General features: G+C 53.8%; 3 protein-coding genes across 3 annotated transcripts; all 3 read left to right on the forward strand.

Moving 5' to 3' along the window:
• Nucleotides 1-106: 106 nt before the first annotated feature.
• Nucleotides 107-1412, forward strand: C8Q71DRAFT_790563 (uncharacterized protein; the record flags this gene model as incomplete). Its single annotated transcript, XM_047925318.1, has 4 exons — nt 107-243; nt 295-595; nt 650-937; nt 993-1412. 4 exons carry the CDS (start codon nt 107-109, stop codon nt 1377-1379), a joined length of 1113 nt encoding a protein of 370 aa, XP_047772819.1. The 3' UTR covers nt 1380-1412.
• A 2041-nt stretch (nt 1413-3453) lies between these two features.
• On the forward strand, nt 3454-5445 carry C8Q71DRAFT_678985 (uncharacterized protein; the record flags this gene model as incomplete). Its single annotated transcript, XM_047919735.1, has 9 exons — nt 3454-3554; nt 3617-3753; nt 3806-3916; nt 3978-4167; nt 4227-4623; nt 4686-4759; nt 4811-5024; nt 5083-5256; nt 5314-5445. Coding segments are annotated over 9 exons (1530 nt in total), but the record flags the coding sequence as incomplete, so codon positions are not given.
• A 3632-nt stretch (nt 5446-9077) lies between these two features.
• On the forward strand, nt 9078-11051 carry C8Q71DRAFT_718361 (uncharacterized protein; the record flags this gene model as incomplete). Its single annotated transcript, XM_047921221.1, has 3 exons — nt 9078-10199; nt 10269-10704; nt 10804-11051. Coding segments are annotated over 3 exons (1806 nt in total), but the record flags the coding sequence as incomplete, so codon positions are not given.
• Between the last annotated feature and the right edge of the window lie 8219 nt (nt 11052-19270).

The following is a 19270-nucleotide window of genomic DNA, read 5'->3' on the forward strand; positions in this document are numbered from 1 at the left end:
TTCAGCTGGAGTGGCAGTCTGTAGGGTACAAGGGCTTCGTGACGAAGGTGAGCCGAAACCAGAAACCACGGGATCACTGACTAACCGGAACTCTTAGGACATAGCGATGGGTGAACCTCTGTACAATGTCTTGTTGAAGATGCTGGATAAGATCTGGGACAGTGGTCAGGGGGACAGAGGGGATGATGAGGGAGATGAAGGCCGGGAGCACCAGCGTTGGATGACATTCCTCCGATGCATCAGGTGAGAGAACAAGTGAACTGTATGAGTGTCAATGTGGCTCATACACTGAAGGGTGGACTACTGGCCCAGGGAACGTAAAGCTGTTGTAATCGCACCTCTTTTCGCGGAAGATAAGGCCTTTATGATCGCCAACACCGTCGCCACGGCTCTGCACGAGTACGAGCCTACCCCGGGCAGAACCGCACTACAGGTCTGCCGCCGCAACTACCACGTCCAGACTGCGGATGTTTGGTGCCGATTGATGTACAACGCAGTACGTATCGATGCCATGAAGAATACCCATGCAGAGGCCTGCCCCTTCTTCTGTATTGTGGCTCAAACGGCCGAAGAGTTTATGTATGAGACGAAGAAGGTGAGTTATGTCGCTTACAACTTGAAGCTATGACTCTCTGACATGATTGCGCAGATGGCGCTCATTGTCAAGTCTGGCAAGTTGGGCCGCATTCTGGGGTTCATCGTCGTACTCGTCAGGGAGGCCGGCCACGATATTGAGCCCGCGAAACTGTTCAAGTCTAAAGCCCTCAACTCAGTCACCTACCACATGCACTGGAAATATCCGTCGTCGAAGACTATTCCATCCCCAAATATGGAGTGTCGTGTGCTCTTCTACACCTCAGGAGAGATTGACGACTTTGTTGGCCGTGCTGGGTCAGCCGTCACGCTGGAGGACTGGGAACGCAGCAGTAACTTCATGGTACGTCCAATCCTCTTGAACGTTCATGAGTGCCAACTGATATCTTCTTTGGAAGTGGCTGACCGGGTACAGTTGCAGGGTCGCTAGCTCAGTTCCTGAGCATGCCTGGAAACAGTTCAACCACCGTGCTCGACGCCTTATCATGGAGTACGTATCATACATCAACACAACCAAGCACTTCTATACGTACGACTTCGCCAAGACGATGCTCGGAGTACCTCTCGACTTCGACTTTAACGTCAAAGTACCGCGTACAAAGGAGGAGAAGAAGGGGACGGTCGAGGCCCTTGTAGCTCACTTGTTCGTAGGTATCGAGAATTCGGTGTTGGTTGCAGCTGCGGACAGCATATCTCTGGCGGCGGGCTTAGGCCGCGCAAGCGTTAAGACGCGCTCGATGGGCCTTCGAGGGGATGGCCATTGGCGGTACAGCCTGTTTGCATGAATGTCATAGTTTACCTTCCATGTACGCAACGAAGACGCAATGAATATGTTCTAGGGCACAACACGCAAAGCCGGAGATAAACGGAAGCAACAGAAGCAAGGGTATGTACGTACGGACGCACGGAAGCGGTTCATATGGGCGCTATGCGTGCCCCCAACCCCAAGTCCAAGCCTTCATCGCAACCGAGATCAGTTCAATGGCAACCAGCGATCTGCACGCCGGGATGACCAGCGCTGTCCATGAATGGATATCCCGCATGATCGGCTGTATGGGTCGGTCGTTCGATCAGCTCGAGTCGGTTTACACAAACCAGGAGCGGCTGCTCGAGGGGATCCAGCCCGATATTAGTGTCGATGCCCAACTGGGCTTCGAACGGGTTTCAGTAGGAACCATTGAGACTTTGGTGTCTCAATCGGTGCCATCCGCAACGCGCAAGGTGAGTACATTTCTCGTCCTTATTGTTGCAACTCAAATTGACACCCTTTGTAAGTTCGCCTCACAATATGGGAGGGGTGCTGCGCCCCGTGCATTTCATGTCCTCATCGTATTGCATGAGAAGAGGCCAAACACGCGGCCTGAGCCCACGCCCGTTACAAGGGATCGCTGGGCGGCGTCCATCCGCAACCCCCCGCACCATTGGGGCGCATGGACCGCTCGTCACGGCAGGACGGCCGTACCGTTGCCGTGGTCAACGGCAACGTTGGAAAGAAGGCTCGGAGACCTCCTGCAAGGAGCTGAGTCGTTGCCGTCGGTGGCCCTCGATGGCTACGAAATATACGGCCCCGTTGAAGCGCAAATATTCTTCTTCGGGCCTCACCAATTCCGCCATATTCAGGCCGGGATGACCCTCCATCATCTCAGGGAAACATTCATATATCTGGTAAGTAAAACGGTAATGTAATCAGAAATCGCCTTATGCTGATGAACCTGGAGCCCCTTCACATAGGGGGCTTGGTAGATCAGGTCGTTACAGAGTTCGCCCTCCACGTCCAACAACAGATGGACCATGCGTTTGCGTTGATGAGGGCGGTAACCTTCTTCAACGAGCTTGAGGACCCGACCTCGGCCCTTCCCCCGCTCATCTACCAACGAATTCTATACGTGTCGAAAGCTCACAATAACCTTGCCGTGCTGGAGATCCAGGACGAGGACCTGGAGGACCTGAGGGTGTGGCAGGAGGACCGAGAAGGGTACCTATCGGCGCAGGTTCTATGGCATGTTTCCGAGGAGTGGGCCATTGTGGCCCACCGACTCGTGGTGATGGACGCTACAGCCCGGGTACAAAGTTTGTTTCCGCGTTCTTGAATTTATTTTGTGATAGATCCCCTGACTCCGGCCGCTCTCCAAATCCCATATCCGCCGGTAAAGTGCGTGCCCCAAGGGCCCATTAATGCCATGATGCCCACAACGGGCGCCAATCGCCTTCTCACCTCCGACTATGACGGGACTCGATCAACTAACGCTAACGCTCTCCGAGGAGGAGTGTCGTGCGTTACAATCTCTCCTAGACTCTTTGGAAATTGTTTCTCCGCCCCTACAAACTGTTCGGGTACGCCTGTACCAAATTGGATCCGCATATCGCCAATGTGCCTCAGAGGAGGAAGATATTGATGAAGGGGGAGAGGCGCCTTGCCAAGGTACGTTCGGTAGCCCATTCCTGTTGAGATCGCTCTAGGACACAACTACTACAGCAAGTCCACCCGCCCCGTCCGACAAGCCGGTGTTGCGTCGCTCGGGTCGAAGCGCGAAGATGTCGGCATTGAAGAAATTAACGGGTCGCCGGGCCCCCCTTTTGGAGAGTCCCGGCGGACAGAGTACCCAGCGTGGCGCGAAACCCGGTCGCCAAGCACTCCGGGACACGGACTGTCGCAGGGGCTCGTCCCTTAGAAAATGGAAGCAGCTCACCAAGAGGGCTGCAGAGAAAGCGAAGCCTGGAGTAGCGGCGTTCATTGGGATCTTAGGATCGGTTGATCTGACGTCCACTGAGGTGCACTCGCAACTCTCCATCATGCGCACGATGATGAAGAAAGGAGGGGATGGCCCGGGAGATGACGCCCTCGGTGATTATTCCCTGGTCTCCGTAGTCCGGAGGTGCTCGCGCATCGACGCAGGTGACATGTGTTCAAGCTTTGTCTTTATCATGCAATATATTCAATTGGCATGCAAGACATCAAGGTGGGGCATTAGTTAACTCCCAATCTCCAGTGTCCACATGAACTGATACTAGCGACTAACAGCATTCGTCGCTTGAGGAATTTTACAATTGGACAAGTGTACGACGAATACCTTGCGAATATTGAACAAGCACCAAGTTGGCGTACGTTCGCAAATTGGAATGCCATTGGAAGCAAGTTCGCTGCCATAGCAGCTGGTGGTACGTGGATATTTCTGTGCAGCGTTCACGAGTAAAAACCTCGTCCTGTCAGGCTCTATCTACGCCCTGCTGCTCATTGTTCTGGCGGGCCAGCGTACATTGCTTACAGCGAGCATCAATGAGTTTGCATACTCACTTGCAGACGTTCTTCGAGATCCCGGCGGTATGTATATGTAGTGCCTCGGCATGAATCATAGTCCGACTAATCTGATTTCGGTTTACAGATACGGACACAGGGACGATAGTGGTTCAACAGATAATCCCAGCTATCAACGCGCTCCGATCATATTTTCCCTTGACATTCGACAGCCTGTTCAGTCCCGACCAGTTGAAGGAACTTGGGCTCGCGACGACCGTGCTTGATTGCACGGATTTGCAACAATCTGATGTGATGTTTGACTCTCTGATACTGAAGTAAGATTCTAAAACCACTCGAGGCTTTGGCCGTAATTGACCATTGGAGGTTATGCTAGCCGCTTCACCGCCATCAAGAGGAATCCTGTAGCCTGGGCGTCTTGCCTATCGGGTGTACCAACTGAACCCCAATGCCACGGTGCGATGTCCCTCGCTCAGATCAGCCAAGCCATCTTTCATCCGGGACATTGCGGCATGAATAACGGATCCACATCCGTTACAGTTCTGGATGAGGACGACGAACCTGGAACGGAACAGCTCGACAACGTGATCATGAACCCGGAACTTGTATCGAACAGCTGCATTCAGGTTGAACAGTTCAGCCTTAGTCACGACGCTCACCGTTCATATCCAGTACCGAGGTCGCACTCGGAAGCAACGGCCTGGACGGAAAAGGAGCGATTACTCGCGCAAGCTGCACAGATGCCCGAAACACTGGAGGATTTGAAGGACAAGGTAAGTCGTGGCTCGTTGTGTAGAGAGAGATTGCTGAATGACACCGCGGACTGCTTTCATAGCTCTCTAGTATCTACAGCAACGGTGGGCGAGCGAACTACGAGGAATACATCAGGATAAAGCCTGATATTGCCGGGTAAGAGAACCGTAACAACCGTTCAAGCTCGTGTGGCTCATGACTCGATAGAGGGCCCCTTTGTATCGATGACAGTGATGGGTCTTTGATCGCATGCATACTTCCCCACATGCCCGAAGATATGAGAAGGATGCTCACTGTACACTTGAAAGCTTGCTTCGAGGACGAACCAGAAAACCTGGAAGAGACAGACTCGTCCTCTCAAGGAGAGAGGTACAGCTTCCCGGCTCTACATTTTTCATGGTACAACCGCCATGGTACTAGGGTCAGTGTGTCGTGCTCAGGTAGAACTTAGGCTTGTACTGACAAGTGGACGTTTGCAGGGCCACGATGTTCCTGTCGATGCACATCCCATGTTGATCGAGAGAGAAGACACATCGAGGACGAACTATAGCCAAATGCTCCCCTACGAATCACGAGAGAAGACTAAACATATGAAGCTCTACAATAATCTCAACCGCATCTTTGCCAGGGTCTTCGAATGGATAGCGGGGCAGGTAAGTATCCGAAACGTATCAGTTTGAGGTGCTGAAGAAATCATGATTGTTATCTAGATCAAGGATGTCCTGCGGATGGACTACGACGACCTTCGCATTGACGCGGACATGTTGCCCGGAAATGCGCACTCAATTGTGTATCCCTTCCTTTCTCTTGTCGTCAACCTCAATGTCGCCACTCTCGCTCACAGAGATCATCAAGACAAGACATTGTGCGTTGTCTTGGTCATTGGGGAGTTCGATGGAGGAGATTTATGCTTGTATGAGCCTGGTTTGGTTATTCCGCTTCGTAACGGGGATATTGCTGCATTCCCTTCTGCTCGTACCACTCACTTCAACTTGCACTTTTCTGGCCGTCGTGCCTCCATGGTTCTGCACACAGATAAGGAGATGGACAAGTGGACCAAGGATGGATTTAACGGTTGGCTCGAGAATAATCATTTTCGGTAGTTCCATTAGCGCCAGCGCCCTGTACGTACAATGTTCGCCCCAGACGGCCCTATGTACTTATTTGGCTTGCGTACGCCACAACGGAAGGTGTCACAACCAATGTTCAACTCGATCCCAACACTTGTCTTTGCACCGGACTGATTGTTCATCCCGCTGGGTAAGATTATTTCGCCTTCGTCGGTCTTTCGGAGCACACGGATCCGGGTTCCGTGCGTCCCCGCCACTCCGACCTCTCTGAAGAGATTGCACATCTCGGGTGTATTGTGCGTTTGATCACTCTTTTGTCCCAACTCTCTGCACTTAGTCCCTTTGAACCATGCCCCCTCGCGCAACACGCTCAACCGCCAAAGCAACTAAGGGCGCCAAGGACAAGCCCCAGGCCGCGACAGCGACGCCGGCAGTAGAGAAGCCCAAGGTCACGAAGACGGCAAAGCCCAAGCCCCAGTCTTCGTCCCACAACGATGATGCTGAACCTGTCGTCCCCGCCCCCGCTCCCATGAGCTATCATGCCAGGCTTAAGGAAGTAAAGAAACATATGAGGACGGTACTCAATTTGCCAGAGAAAGAGCTGGACAAGGTAGCGAGGGACGCCGTGGCTCAGGAGGTCAAGAAGAGGGGCTCAGGGGAGAAGGAGCGTCAGGAAGGTGAGCCGATGTCCATAGCATAATGATACTCAATATATTCTATGGAACCCAGACATACAGGAGAAGATGGCTGCCATGATGAACAACGAGGGGTCGACTGGTGGGGAAGTCGATGAGCTGGAGCCTAGCGACAAGGAAGCCGACCCCCGCGATGAACATGAGGTCGAGCCAGATGAGCCCGCTGCTCGCGACAAGGGGAAAAAGAAAGCGGGTATGTAACTCAATTCAGTGTTATTGTGATCGTTGCTCTGAGGCTGTCTCAGGGCCGCCTGCGAAGCCACCATCTACCCCGCTGCGAGGAAAAAGGAAGGCCGCCGATTCTTCCGACGACGAGGGTAGCAATGGCGGGTCTGACTTGACGAAGCGTGGACAGAAGAAAGTGAAGAGATATGTCGTTCCAACGGGGCCGCCAAACTCGAAGCGTCAGATGGAAGTCATGATTCCAATTTCCCCAGAGCGTGCCAAGAAGATGCGTGCACAATCTGTGCCATCCCAGGACGAGGACAGTCTCGCTGCACGTCTTGGTGAGTACATTCGCTCCGAGTTAACGATGACGCTTGATACTTCATCAGGTGCGAGGGGCCCAAAGGCGACGGCTCGAGTTGTGGTGGACAGTGACAACGACATGGGGAGCGACGAGGCGAAGAGAGACAACAAGGGGAAGGGCAGTGATGAGGAGAAGGGGAGCGACGAGGCGAAGGGGAGCGACGAGGAGAAGGGGAGCGACGAGGAGAAGGACAACAAAGACAGCCCGCCCTACAAGCCAGAGGGTAGTGAGCAAGAGCATGACAGCGAAGATGACGGCGATGACAAGGTAATCTCTCACTATAGTTAAACCTATCTACTAAACTGTTTGCTCGTAGATGATCATCAAGTCGGAGAGCGAAGGGGACACAGCTCCCAAGGGGCGGAAGTTGAGAAAGAAGTCCAAGTCCAACGAGAAGACGTCCAAGTCCAACGAGAAGACGTCTGAGTCCAACAAGGAGGTCGTGGGCGCGTTCGAAACGTTCATGGAGGACGAGAGGGTCAAGAGCCTCATTGACAAAGCGCAGCAAGAGTTCAAGGCATACGTATCTCTGGAAAACGCATGGCCGCGCATGAGGGATGGCGTGAACGAGAAGCAGCAAGTGCCTGCTGATATCATTGAGCGGCTCATACGCTCCCACAGCCGATACCAGACGAAGGAATTCCAGGAGCTGTTTGAGCCGAAATGGAATCTGGACAGGACTAAAGCTAAGATCGTCTCCAGAGTACGTGAGGTGCATGATTGCCATCCAATGCTAAAGTTGCTGCGTGCAGGTCAACAAGATGGCCCCTCAGGTTCGTCAAGAGATCAAACAGAAGGCCAGGCTGGTCGTCAATAGGGTGTTCCTCTTTGCGGAGCTGCCACGCGGTTCTGAAGATCAGGATGAAGATGCGGAAGAGCTCAATGAAAGGCTGAAAGAGGCCCAGAAGAAGCGCATCCGATGGCTGAAGGCCAACAACACCTTCCACTACGGGCAAATCAAACTGCCCCCGCCTGACGTTGAACCTGAAGTGGGTTGTTGCTATTGCGCATATTCTGGACGGTTACTGACTCGAGCTAGCTGTGGGACGAGCCGGAGCTGGACATGCCGTTCCACAACCATGTGATCGCAGAAGTCATTGCCGGTATGTGGTACACAGGAAAAAATCCAGAAGCCTTCCGGCCGGGCTGCAGGGAGAAGTACGACCTGGAAGGGCAGTGCAAAATCATCCCAAGCAACATGATAGCACTTGCCTGCTGCGCCGTAAGTGATCAGATCATTGTCCGTGACGGTGCTGTCTAACAGACAAACAACTTGCAGATCTTGGCCGCCTGTAAGCCCGCGGCTTACGACGATATCAGCACCTGCCTCTTATGGACTGTGGATCCGTATTTACGCACATTTGGTTCCGCTGCCGCATTTGCTTCCGCGGCCCCACTTCTGGTTCACTCCTCCTCCCTTGTCCCCGAACCACCACCTTCCCCCTTTGCCCGTTCAGTAGTTAGTTCACTCTTCCCCTCCGTGTCTTGTAGTTCGTAGACTCGAGTCATTCTCAATAGACCGCCTCGTCTCACGTAGTCTCACGCGCGCGCCTGTCCCGGAACGCCCGTACGGAGTGTTCTCTGCCGGAAACCCTCGGCAGGGTTCCACTTTTTTTTACGTGGCAACGAGCGTGTAAACCCTCTATCGTCTTCGTCTGGACCGTCGTGTCGCTTACCCGTTGTCTCGCAACAGTCACCGGACTGTCGCACCTCCACCCGTACCCGTCCCCGACGCCTAGGACAGTCACCAGTCTGTTCCGCACGCGCCGCACCCGTACCCGTACCTGTACCCGTCTCCGGCGAGCCACCACTCGCGCATACATCCACCGAAAACCCGCATACACGCTGTTCAGCGGTTGCCCACCGTGTCGACGTCAGTTTCCGGAGCCCCGGTAACGTCGACGGCCTCCTCGCCGCTGTCTTCACCGCCCGCCTCTCCACAACTCGCTGTGAACACGCCCTCCCCTCCACCTATCTCTTCTCCGCGGCGGGCACCTCGCACGCCCTCACCACCGTCCGTGTCTCCGTCTCGTCCTACCCGACTCAGTCCATCGCTCCCGGTGCACACACCGGAGAAACGTCTCCCGTCGCTCCCACCGTCACCGTCTCGCTCCATCGCTTCCGAATCCTCCTCGTCGAGCGAGGATACCCACGCCTCCATCTTCATCACGTACAACAGCATGGTCGCCACGCTTGCACGACTGGAACACCACGGCTCGTCGAAGGCCCCCACCTTACACCCGGGGGAGCTCACGGCCGAAATCTTGTGCGACTTCGAGGATGCGTGTGCGAACTTCTTCAACCGCCACAAGAAGAAGATCGAGGAGGCAGATCAGACGAGCGCCATCCTGGGTGAGCTCCTCGATTTCCGAATCCGAGACTGGATCGCCTGCGACCGATCGACCATCGAGGCCCTACCGTTCAAAAACTTTATGCAGAAGCTGCGCGAACAGTTCCTCGACAAGGACTGGGCTGCCACGCTTCATACCGAAATCCTCCACAGTCGCCAGAAGGGAAACGAAACGTTCGCGGACTACAGCATCCGTGCGATAAAGAAAAACACGGTGCTGAAGCGCAGCGACGCCGGTCTTGAGCCCCTTCGCCTTATCCAAGTGCTCGAAGCGGGTATAGCCGACACGTTGGTCGCCCGGGTCCGCTCACACCATGACGAACTGGAGGCGTCGAAGAAGCCGGACGTCTTGAAGGAAAAGGGCATCCACCCCTGGCTCCAGTCGATGAAGAGGATCGACGACCAACAGAGGGCGGAGTTTGCCTCGTTCCAGCTGTATGCGGCGCGGATCCGCGCGGAAACACGCGGCGGGCAGGCCCTGGGTGAGCCGTCGCGGCGGGGAAACACTGCATCGGTGAACGCGGTCGTAAAGGATGTTCCGCCCCGACCCGCGTCGGCCAACCGAGTCGCGCCACTCACCGTCGCAGAGCGCGCCTTGTTGCGAGCGCACGACGGCTGTTACAAGTGCCGAGAGTTTTACGCAGGACACCGTCGGGACGCGTGCCCAAACCCTTGGCCGGACCCAGCCACCTACCGTACCCTGACGGAGAACGACGCTCTGGCGGCCAAACGTGGGCGGAGCCACTCCGCGCCGCCGGCAACGCGTAGAGGCGCACCGGTCGCCGCGGTCGCATCGTCGTCGCGGGTCGAAGACGTCGAGGACGACGAGAACCTACCCGCACACCCTGTCGCAGCCGTCATGGGCATGGGGCGCGTATCGTACACCCGGTCACCGAGCGTCGAAGACCTGTATCGACCTGAGGATGACGACCGTAGCTCGGTACGTCCCACTGTCCCGTTAACGAGCGGTCCTTCGATTGTAGCAGCCGTTGCCCGAGTGCAGGCTGACCCCTTCCGCGAGCCTCACCTGCTCTGGGATTGTATGATCGATGGCCCGCTCGTTGATGAACCATTCCAGGCCCAAGCGCTGATTGATAGCGGCTCTCATACAGTCCTCATGCGGGAGCCGTTAGTCCGCAAGCTGGGTCTCACGCTGCGTGACTTGCCACAGCCCGAACGTGTGGAGCTGGCCATGGCGTCCGAAGGAAAGAAAGTGACCGTGTCTCTGTATCAGTATGTCAAATTGTCCGTTTCTCATCCCTCCTTTCGCTGGAAGTCTCGAACCGTCCGCGCTATTGTAACACCGGGCCTGTGTGCCGACTTAATCTTGGGTCTCCCTTTCCTCGTCCGCAATGATATCGTCATCGATCACGCCGCACGCACTGTAGTTCCCAAAACCTGTAATTTCAATATCCTGCATCCCGCGCCCCCTGTACCCACATCTGTACCTAAGCCTCGTCTTCGCGAGCAATTCAAACAGATTGTGGACTCCCATACATCCGTGCTCGCAGAACTTCGTACGCAAACGGCACCAACGCGGGCACGTTTGGACACAGAGAGTGTACACGCAGGACCAGCGTCCCCGCTTGCCGCCGTGCTCGAGCGAGTGGAAGTGCTCGCTGCGCAGCATCGTCTAACGGAACTTGGACTTGACATGATCTCGAGGAATAAGGACGTGTTTGAACCGATCCCGCATGCGGAACTGTTGCCATCAGATGTATGGTGCCGCATCCAACTGAAAGAGGCGAACAAGCAGATTGTGACGAGGACATACGCCTCGCCACGGAAGTACAAGGAGGCCTGGACCACATTGATCCAGGAGCACTTAGAGGCCGGGAGGATTCAGCCGTCCAACTCGGCGCATGCCTCTCCGGCTTTCCTCATCCCCAAGGCGGATCCGACGGTGTTGCCCCGGTGGGTAAACGATTATCGGATGCTGAATGACAACACCGTGCCAGACGCACACCCCCTACCTCGCGTGGATGACATCTTGGCGGACTGCGCAAAGGGAAAGATCTGGTCGAAAATGGACATGACCAATTCTTTCTTCCAGACGCGAGTTCATCCGGACGACGTCCACAAGACGGCGGTGTCCACACCTTTGGGCCTATACGAATGGTTGGTTATGCCAATGGGTCTTCGGAATGCACCGGCAATACACCAGAGGCGGGTAACCGCCACTCTACGCAGCTTCATTGGCCGGTTCTGTCATGTCTACTTGGATGATATCGTCATCTGGTCGGACTCAGTGGAGGAACATGCCCGACATGTACAGATGATCCTTAACGCACTACGCGACGCCAAGCTGTACTGCAACCCAAAGAAATGTCATTTCTTCTTACTCGAACTCGACTTCTTGGGTCATAGGATCTCACAACAGGGCGTGGAAGCGCAATCAACCAAGGTCGATAAGATACTTGAGTGGCCCGTCCCTAAGAATGCAACAGATGTTCGTGCCTTCCTAGGCCTCGTACACTACATCGCCGTCTACTTGCCTAACCTCGCCGAACATACCCGGATTCTGACTCCTCTGACTACCAAAGAGGCGAAGCGTGAATTTCCCTGCTGGCAGCCGGAGCACCAACGGGCTTTCGAGGCGATAAAGTCGCTGGTTGTTTCGCGCGAGTGTTTAACGGTGATCGACCACGAGCATCCAGGTGAGAACAATATATACGTCACTTGCGATGCCAGCGACTGGCGCACCGGAGCAACCTTGAGTTTCGGACCCACATGGGAGACGGCACGGCCAGTCGCATTTGACTCCATGCAACTGAAAGGGGCGGAGTTAAACTACCCCATCCACGAGAAGGAATTGTTAGCCATAATCCGTGCCTTGAAGAAGTGGCGAGCTGACTTACTGGGTATGCCGATTTTGGTGTACACTGATCATCGGACGCTGGAAAACTTCAACACACAGCGGGATTTGTCACGTCGCCAGCTTCGGTGGCAGGAGTTCCTGTCCCAGTATGACATCAGTATTGTCTACATAAAGGGCGAGGACAATACTGTAGCAGATGCGTTGTCGCGTTTACCTCCCGATTCGTTTGCATGTGAACGATTGGACGCCTGTGCGGCGACAATGTCCATAGGGCCGGATGCGGAGTTGTTGAAAGGGATCCGGGAGGGGTACGCAAAAGACGACTTCTGCGTACGATTGATGGACAACGTACAGTCCACACCCGGCGCGGAGACGGCGAATGGACTCTGGTACCTTGGAGGCCGGCTAGTGATTCCTCGCACAGGAAACGTCAGGGAACGTCTGTTCCGTCTCGCACATGACAATGCCGGACACTTTGGTGCTGACAAGAGCTACGCGCACCTGCGGTCCTCCTATTATTGGCCGAACATGCGTAGAGATCTTGAATCCGCGTACGTACCTTCCTGCGGACCGTGTCAACGGAACAAGGGACCCACAGTCAAGCACACCGGACCCCTACATCCCCTGCCGGTGCCGGACGAACGCGGCGATAGCGTCGCGATGGATTTCATTGGCGAGCTGCCCGAAGACCAAGGATGTAACTGCGTCCTCACCATGACGGATCGTTTGCACTCCGACGTACGTGCAGTACCCACTCGGACAGACATCACGGCCGAGCAGTTAGCGGTGTTGTTTTTCGACAACTGGGTTTGTGAAAATGGCTTACCGAGTGAGATCATATCCGACCGAGACAAATTGTTCATGTCTGCGTTTTGGAAGGCTCTACACAAGCTCCTGGGCGTGGATCTAAAGATGTCAACGGCCTACCACCCGCAGACAGACGGACAAAGCGAACGCACCAATAAGACCATCAACCAATGTCTCCGATTTTACGTCGAGCGCAACCAGCGAAACTGGGTGCGCGCGCTGCCGCGCATACGCTTTCAATTGATGAGCAGTGTTAATGCTTCCACTGGCAAATCAAACTTCCAATTGCGTTTTGGACGCAGCCCGCGGATGGTGCCACCGATGGTACCTGCCCAGGTGACAGAGCTGAATGTCGCGGAAACAGCGGCCTGGCAGGCCGTCGAGCGTTTGCAAATGGACGTAGCCGAAGCGAAAGACTGCCTGATCGCAGCCAAAGTGAACCAGGCGGCGGCAGCGAACGCGCATCGAGGTAAAGAGGAACAATATCAGGTCGGCGAATTGGTGATGCTGTCCACCGCAAACCGCCGGCGGGAGTACAAGCGCAAGGGTCAACGACGCGCAGCGAAGTTTTTCCCGCGCTACGACGGACCGTACCCGGTGAAGGAAGCTTATCCCGACACGTCCACATACGTGTTAGATCTGCCCAGCTGGATGAATATCCATCCCACTTTCCACACTTCCGAATTGAAGAAGCATAAGGCCAACGACGCCGTGCTATTCCCGGAACGAGAGTTTGAGCAGCCTGGGCCCGTGTTGACCATCGACGGTCGCGAGGAATATTACGTCGAGCGCATCCTCGACGAGCGCCCCCGAGGTCGGGGAAAGCAGTACCTCGTGCGCTGGAAAGGCTGGGGTCCCGAACACGACTCTTGGTTGCCGGGGCACGAGCTCCAGAACAACGCTGCCTTAGACGCATGGCTGACTTCTGCTTAAATACTAACGTGCTCCCCGCGCAATGCTTTAGAGGCGGGGAGGGTGTAAGCCCGCGGCTTACGACGATATCAGCACCTGCCTCTTATGGACTGTGGATCCGTATTTACGCACATTTGGTTCCGCTGCCGCATTTGCTTCCGCGGCCCCACTTCTGGTTCACTCCTCCTCCCTTGTCCCCGAACCACCACCTTCCCCCTTTGCCCGTTCAGTAGTTAGTTCACTCTTCCCCTCCGTGTCTTGTAGTTTGTAGACTCGAGTCATTCTCAATAGACCGCCTCGTCTCACGTAGTCTCACGCGCGCGCCTGTCCCGGAACGCCCGTACGGAGTGTTCTCTGCCGGAAACCCTCGGCAGGGTTCCACCGCCTTCGACGATGTGTTGGATGCCACATCCGTTCACTTTCAACAGAAGGTGTATGCAGCCGTGTATGCCCTTTACGCTGCTGTATGCGATGTAGCCTCTGACATCAGTGACAGATACGATAAGTTGAAGATTGGTGTGGATGTAATCCGACGCGACGAGGACTTGGTTGAACTGGCCAACTCCATGAACAAGACGCTGAAGGATCACATCAAGTAAGTTGGTTATTTTCTCCAAGAAGCATGCTCACACGGCTCAACAGGGTGTATGCTAACCTCAAGCGCGATGATGGCAAGAACGTCAAAGCCAAGAAGGCCGTAGCCGAAGACCCGGGTTTCAACACTGGGATGTTGAAGGCGAAATGGCGGCGGCGAGCCGCCAGTAACGTGTTGAACTAGGAAGGCGCCTACCGGGCTGCCGGGTTCAATCACAGGCCGGACCGGTTCTATGGGAAGCTCCGGGTCCGTGATGTCATCTATGATGTCATTTGTGTGTTATCACATGGCTACGCCACTTACCTTGTATGTCGTGGGAACGTACTATACAGTAGCTTAGATAAGCGGTCTCCTCATGTATATAAGGACCCCAGTAGCGTAGCTCAATCCCCAGTACCTTCAGTCGAAGTACTTGCGTGTGCATCAAGCATCAGCAACCTTGCAGGTAAGTTGTGAGGGCGCACCACTGCGTGGAGCTGCCTGCTCAACAGGTTATGAGCCCTGGTCACTGCCTGAGTACTGCGCCTCACTGGCTGCGTCTCAGTGTGCGCACCAGCTTACCTGTGGCTTCGCCTTAGTGGCTTGAAGCCAGGGGGGACTATGCGCGTACATCGCTGCAGGTCTTAGCGCAACTCTGTTGCTGCTACCCCCAGCACATGCACCATAGCGGTGGTTGCGCCTCTAAGGCTGCACTCGTCATTGAGTAGAGGGCTGACGACATTGTTGTCAGTATTCCCCATTTACCGAGTTTATCACCTCAAACCCCTCTACCAATGGCCTCCAACACCCTCTTCACCGCTGTCCCCGTCTTTGACGGCTCCAACTACCGCGCCTGGGCTGAATCGATGTCAGCCTTCCTCATGGCGCAGGAGGTCTGGATCATTGTCAATTCGACCTGGCCCCAGCCTACTCTGGACACAGAGAATCCCTCAGTCTACTACGAGTGGCTGCAGCGCGATCAGAAGGCACAGGGGTCGATCCGTCTTCGCCTGACGTCGTCCGTCAAGGCGGCCGTCAAGAACAAGACGACCAGCAAGGCCCTCTGGGACGAGCTGAAGGCGCTCTATGACAAGCAGACCCCCGCCGGTGTTTACAAGGAGTTTAGGACAGCGATCAATGCTCGGATCCCTCCGAACGAGCACCCGAACCCGACGTTCGCTAACATCGCAGCTGCGTTTGACAAACTCGCGGGCGAAGGGATCAACATCCCCGCTCCACTGCGGGCGATGATAGCGCTTAATGTGCTGCCCTCCCGGTACGACACTGTCGTCACCACGATCCTCCAAGCCAAAGAGCTTACGGAGATGAAGATCGACTACGTCCGGGAGTCTGTCGTCATTGCCTACGAGCAAGGCGGCAAGCAGGCGTCATCTTCGCAGAGCGCGAAGAAGATCTCCGCCGTTAAGCGTAAGCACGGCGAACCAAACTTCAACCAGCAGCAGCAGCGCCAGGATGGCAGCAGCAGCGGCGGTGCGAAGGAAGGTCAAGGCAAGGGCAAAGGCAAGCAGCGCGGTAAACGCAGCGGCAAGCAAGTTAAGTCCCGCGCCAACCAAGGAGATCATACGGACCATGCGCATCTCGCCTCGCAGGCGTCGATAGCGGGTCCTACCACCTCCAAAGTCGTCGAGATAGCGCCTTCGGGCAGCAAGTCTCACACCGTCACCACCCGTCCCGCCAAAACCGGCCACAGCAAGAACGCTCACCGGTGGCTCAAGAGTGCCCTCGAACTCGCCAAAGACATCGACGTCTCTGGCACCTCACAGCGTCTCACGACATTGTCTGAGGTCGTTGACAATTCCGCTCGGATTGAGGAGTACCTCTCCGACTCGGAGTCAGAGTCTCGGGCGTCCAAACGCTCTCGTCATGGTTCTGAAGTAGGCCATGCGATCGACGCGATCATGGACGGGACGTACAACTCGTACGACGAGGACGAAGGTCCTCCTACGACTCAAGATCCACTTGATTGGGGATCAGACGGTCAGTACGACATCGACGACGAGCTGGCTAACGCCGCCGGCTTAGGGGAGGACTTTGATGCTGGGTCAGTCCCTTCAGCTTCTATTCCCAAGCGACCTACTAACCCTGCGCTTCATACAGCCGCATGTAGTAGTAGACGCACTAGGTCTACTTTAAAGAGACGTAGTATTTGCAGTCGTAGTCGCAGTGTAACGAATGAATATATCAGTAGTTCGTTGCACAAATCAGTTGGTTGTCGGCATTCGCGCGATTTCGCTGCGTGCACCAAATGTAAGGGAAAAGCTAAGGCTTGGCATGAACCAGAGCCGGTTGAGTCGTCAGACTCCTGGATGTTGGACTCTGGAGCATCATTACATTTTTCCAACAATTTAGATGATTTTGCTGAGATTGAGGACCTCAGTGAGCCAATCGTCTTGTCGACCGCGAACGGCTCTGCCGTATGCACAAAGCGTGGGACAGTCTTCTTGAACTTCGAGAATGACGATGGTAGTCATACGACAACCAGATTATTCCCCGTTTATTACTTCCAAGGTCTTCATCAACGTCTCCTATCCATGGGAACGTTCCTCCGTGAAGGAATGACAGTGCGCGGTGGTGCGCAGCACGTCGACCTCTATGAACAAGGAGCGCGTGAACCACTATATGTGTTCAAGCCGCGGCACCCCAGTTCAACGATATTCGAAATACAGTCCTTGCCTTCACAGGACGCAATGAGTATCCATCAGACAGTTTATTCTGTCGATTACCACACTATGCATCGCCGCCTAGGACATCCTTCTAAAGACGTACTACGGCAAGCACAGAAACACACCGAGGGTTTCCCACCTTCGATAGAGTTCCCTAGGGAGGATCCTATATGCCCAGGATGCGCGGAAGGGAAAATGCATAACAAAGCATTCCCGCCATCTACGTTGAGAGCGACAGAGCCTGTTATGGTTCTGTTTTTGTTTATAGAAAGCTAGTTACCGAGTTTATTGCCGAGTCAATAGGAATAGTAACCTCGGTGATAGAGATTTGTATTGCCTATACAAAGCGGTAACAAACGGTAAAATCCTCGGTAATCTTCGGCAATGCAATTACCGAGACGGCGCAAAGTTGAGCTGTAATGAGGATACCAGATCCACAACAAATACAAAAGAGGGTGGGACTTTAGTCAGTGCTGCTATACAAGTATGCAGTACTGCTCTTCAACTGGGAAGAGTAAGCTATGAATGGATTTGAGTCGGCAATGAATGGGGATTATTGCCGAGGTTTAGAGCTTTTCAGAATAGAGGATGAAGTCTGAATACAGAGGATTAGTATCCAGAGGTTGATTCCGAAGGAATGGGCTTTTTTGGTTTTGAAGTCACACAACAGAAGTTGAATGGAAGTCTGTACAGCTAGCTTTGACTGCACAGTGACGATGGCAAGTTACAAAACCCTAATGTAGCAGCGCGAGGCCGTGCTTCAAGAGGGACTCACTAAGGCAATTAATCCTCAACCAGCTAATGGCTATAAGGCTTGCTTTAGTGTCAAGTGAGTTGCTGGTTAGGCTAACCACTTTAATTATAGTAATGCCACTGAGACGTGCTAGTATGGAACTAGTTGATACAGAGATCTATTGATGTTGGTAACAAGTTTACAGAAGTAGATGATGACTAAGCACCTTCTCTTACTGAACTCAACTTGTGAAGTCAGTCAATGGGTTACTTAAACCTTACTAGTAGCGCGAGGACTGTACTAAGTAAGGTTTCACTGTCGCAGGTCTTAGAGCGCGTCGGTAAGAACTCGGCGAGAGTGGTTGAGTGGCTAGTATGGCTAACTTAGCACTCGGGACAAAGTAAGACTTTGAGTGGCACACAGGGTGTGTTTCGGTGAAGAGTAGATGGTGGTTTGGATGATAGATGTCCTTGACCGTGCTCGGGAATGCCCTTTTATGCCATTACCGAGGACACAGCCAATGGAGCTACATGGAAGTATATAGAAAATCAAGGAGTGTCGTAGAAGTGTATAGTACATGTCCTTGACTCATTTACACCGCTCCAGAGGCCATTCTAGGAGAACAATAGGATCATAGCCTTACACTTCATTGTTTCCAACAAGGCAAGCTATGTTACCGAGTCATCCTAGTACAGCCACAGTACAGCCACTGTTTCAGGACTGTGATTCCCGAGGCATTACTGAGGCATGCAAGAGTCCGCATTTTTGGTGTACAGCCTAAGGATAGCACAGCCATTCAACATAGCTTCAGGAATGGCTCGGTAATTGTCGCACAGCCATTCCTTTCTATGCCGATACAAAACCATTATAACTCGGTAATTGATCGGTAATAACCATCATTTACCGAGCATACAATAGCTCTTGTATCAGTACTGAAAGCATCTGGTCATAATAAGTAAGAACACACACTAGAAACTCAGTAATAGTCCGTTTAGTAGATACAGTAACAAGCGCTTCTAAAGCATTAAAACGTCGGTAATCAATACCTCGGTAATAAAATAATGAAAGCGCTACATTGATGTCCATTGAGAGGAATAAAGGAAAGATAAGGAGAGTAAGATAAGCACATAACAAACCTTCACTGATGCAGCCACTCGGTAAGTAAACACTTCTAACGAGTTTCTGTGCACTCTGAGGCTATCAAGCCTCTATCCCTAACAGAGCCCTTCGAGCTCATTCACTCTGATGTGAAGTCGTTTCCCATCGACTCCTACCATAAGTATAGGTACTACATCCTGTACTATGATGACTACACTTCCAATGCATGGACAGTGAATCTGCGCAACAAGAGTGCTGCGATCACGGCCACGCGCCAATTCTTAGCCATGGCCAAAAACCAGTACGGCAAGAAGGTTAAGAAGTGGATGTCAGATGCTGGGGGAGAATACAAGTCTGAAGCGTTCGACAAAATGCTGAAAGACGAGGGTATCCAGAT

The sequence above is a fragment of the Rhodofomes roseus genome (genome assembly GCF_022264815.1).
Source record: "Rhodofomes roseus strain CIRM-BRFM 1785 chromosome Unknown C8Q71scaffold_39, whole genome shotgun sequence".
Classification (NCBI taxonomy): domain Eukaryota; kingdom Fungi; phylum Basidiomycota; class Agaricomycetes; order Polyporales; family Fomitopsidaceae; genus Rhodofomes; species Rhodofomes roseus.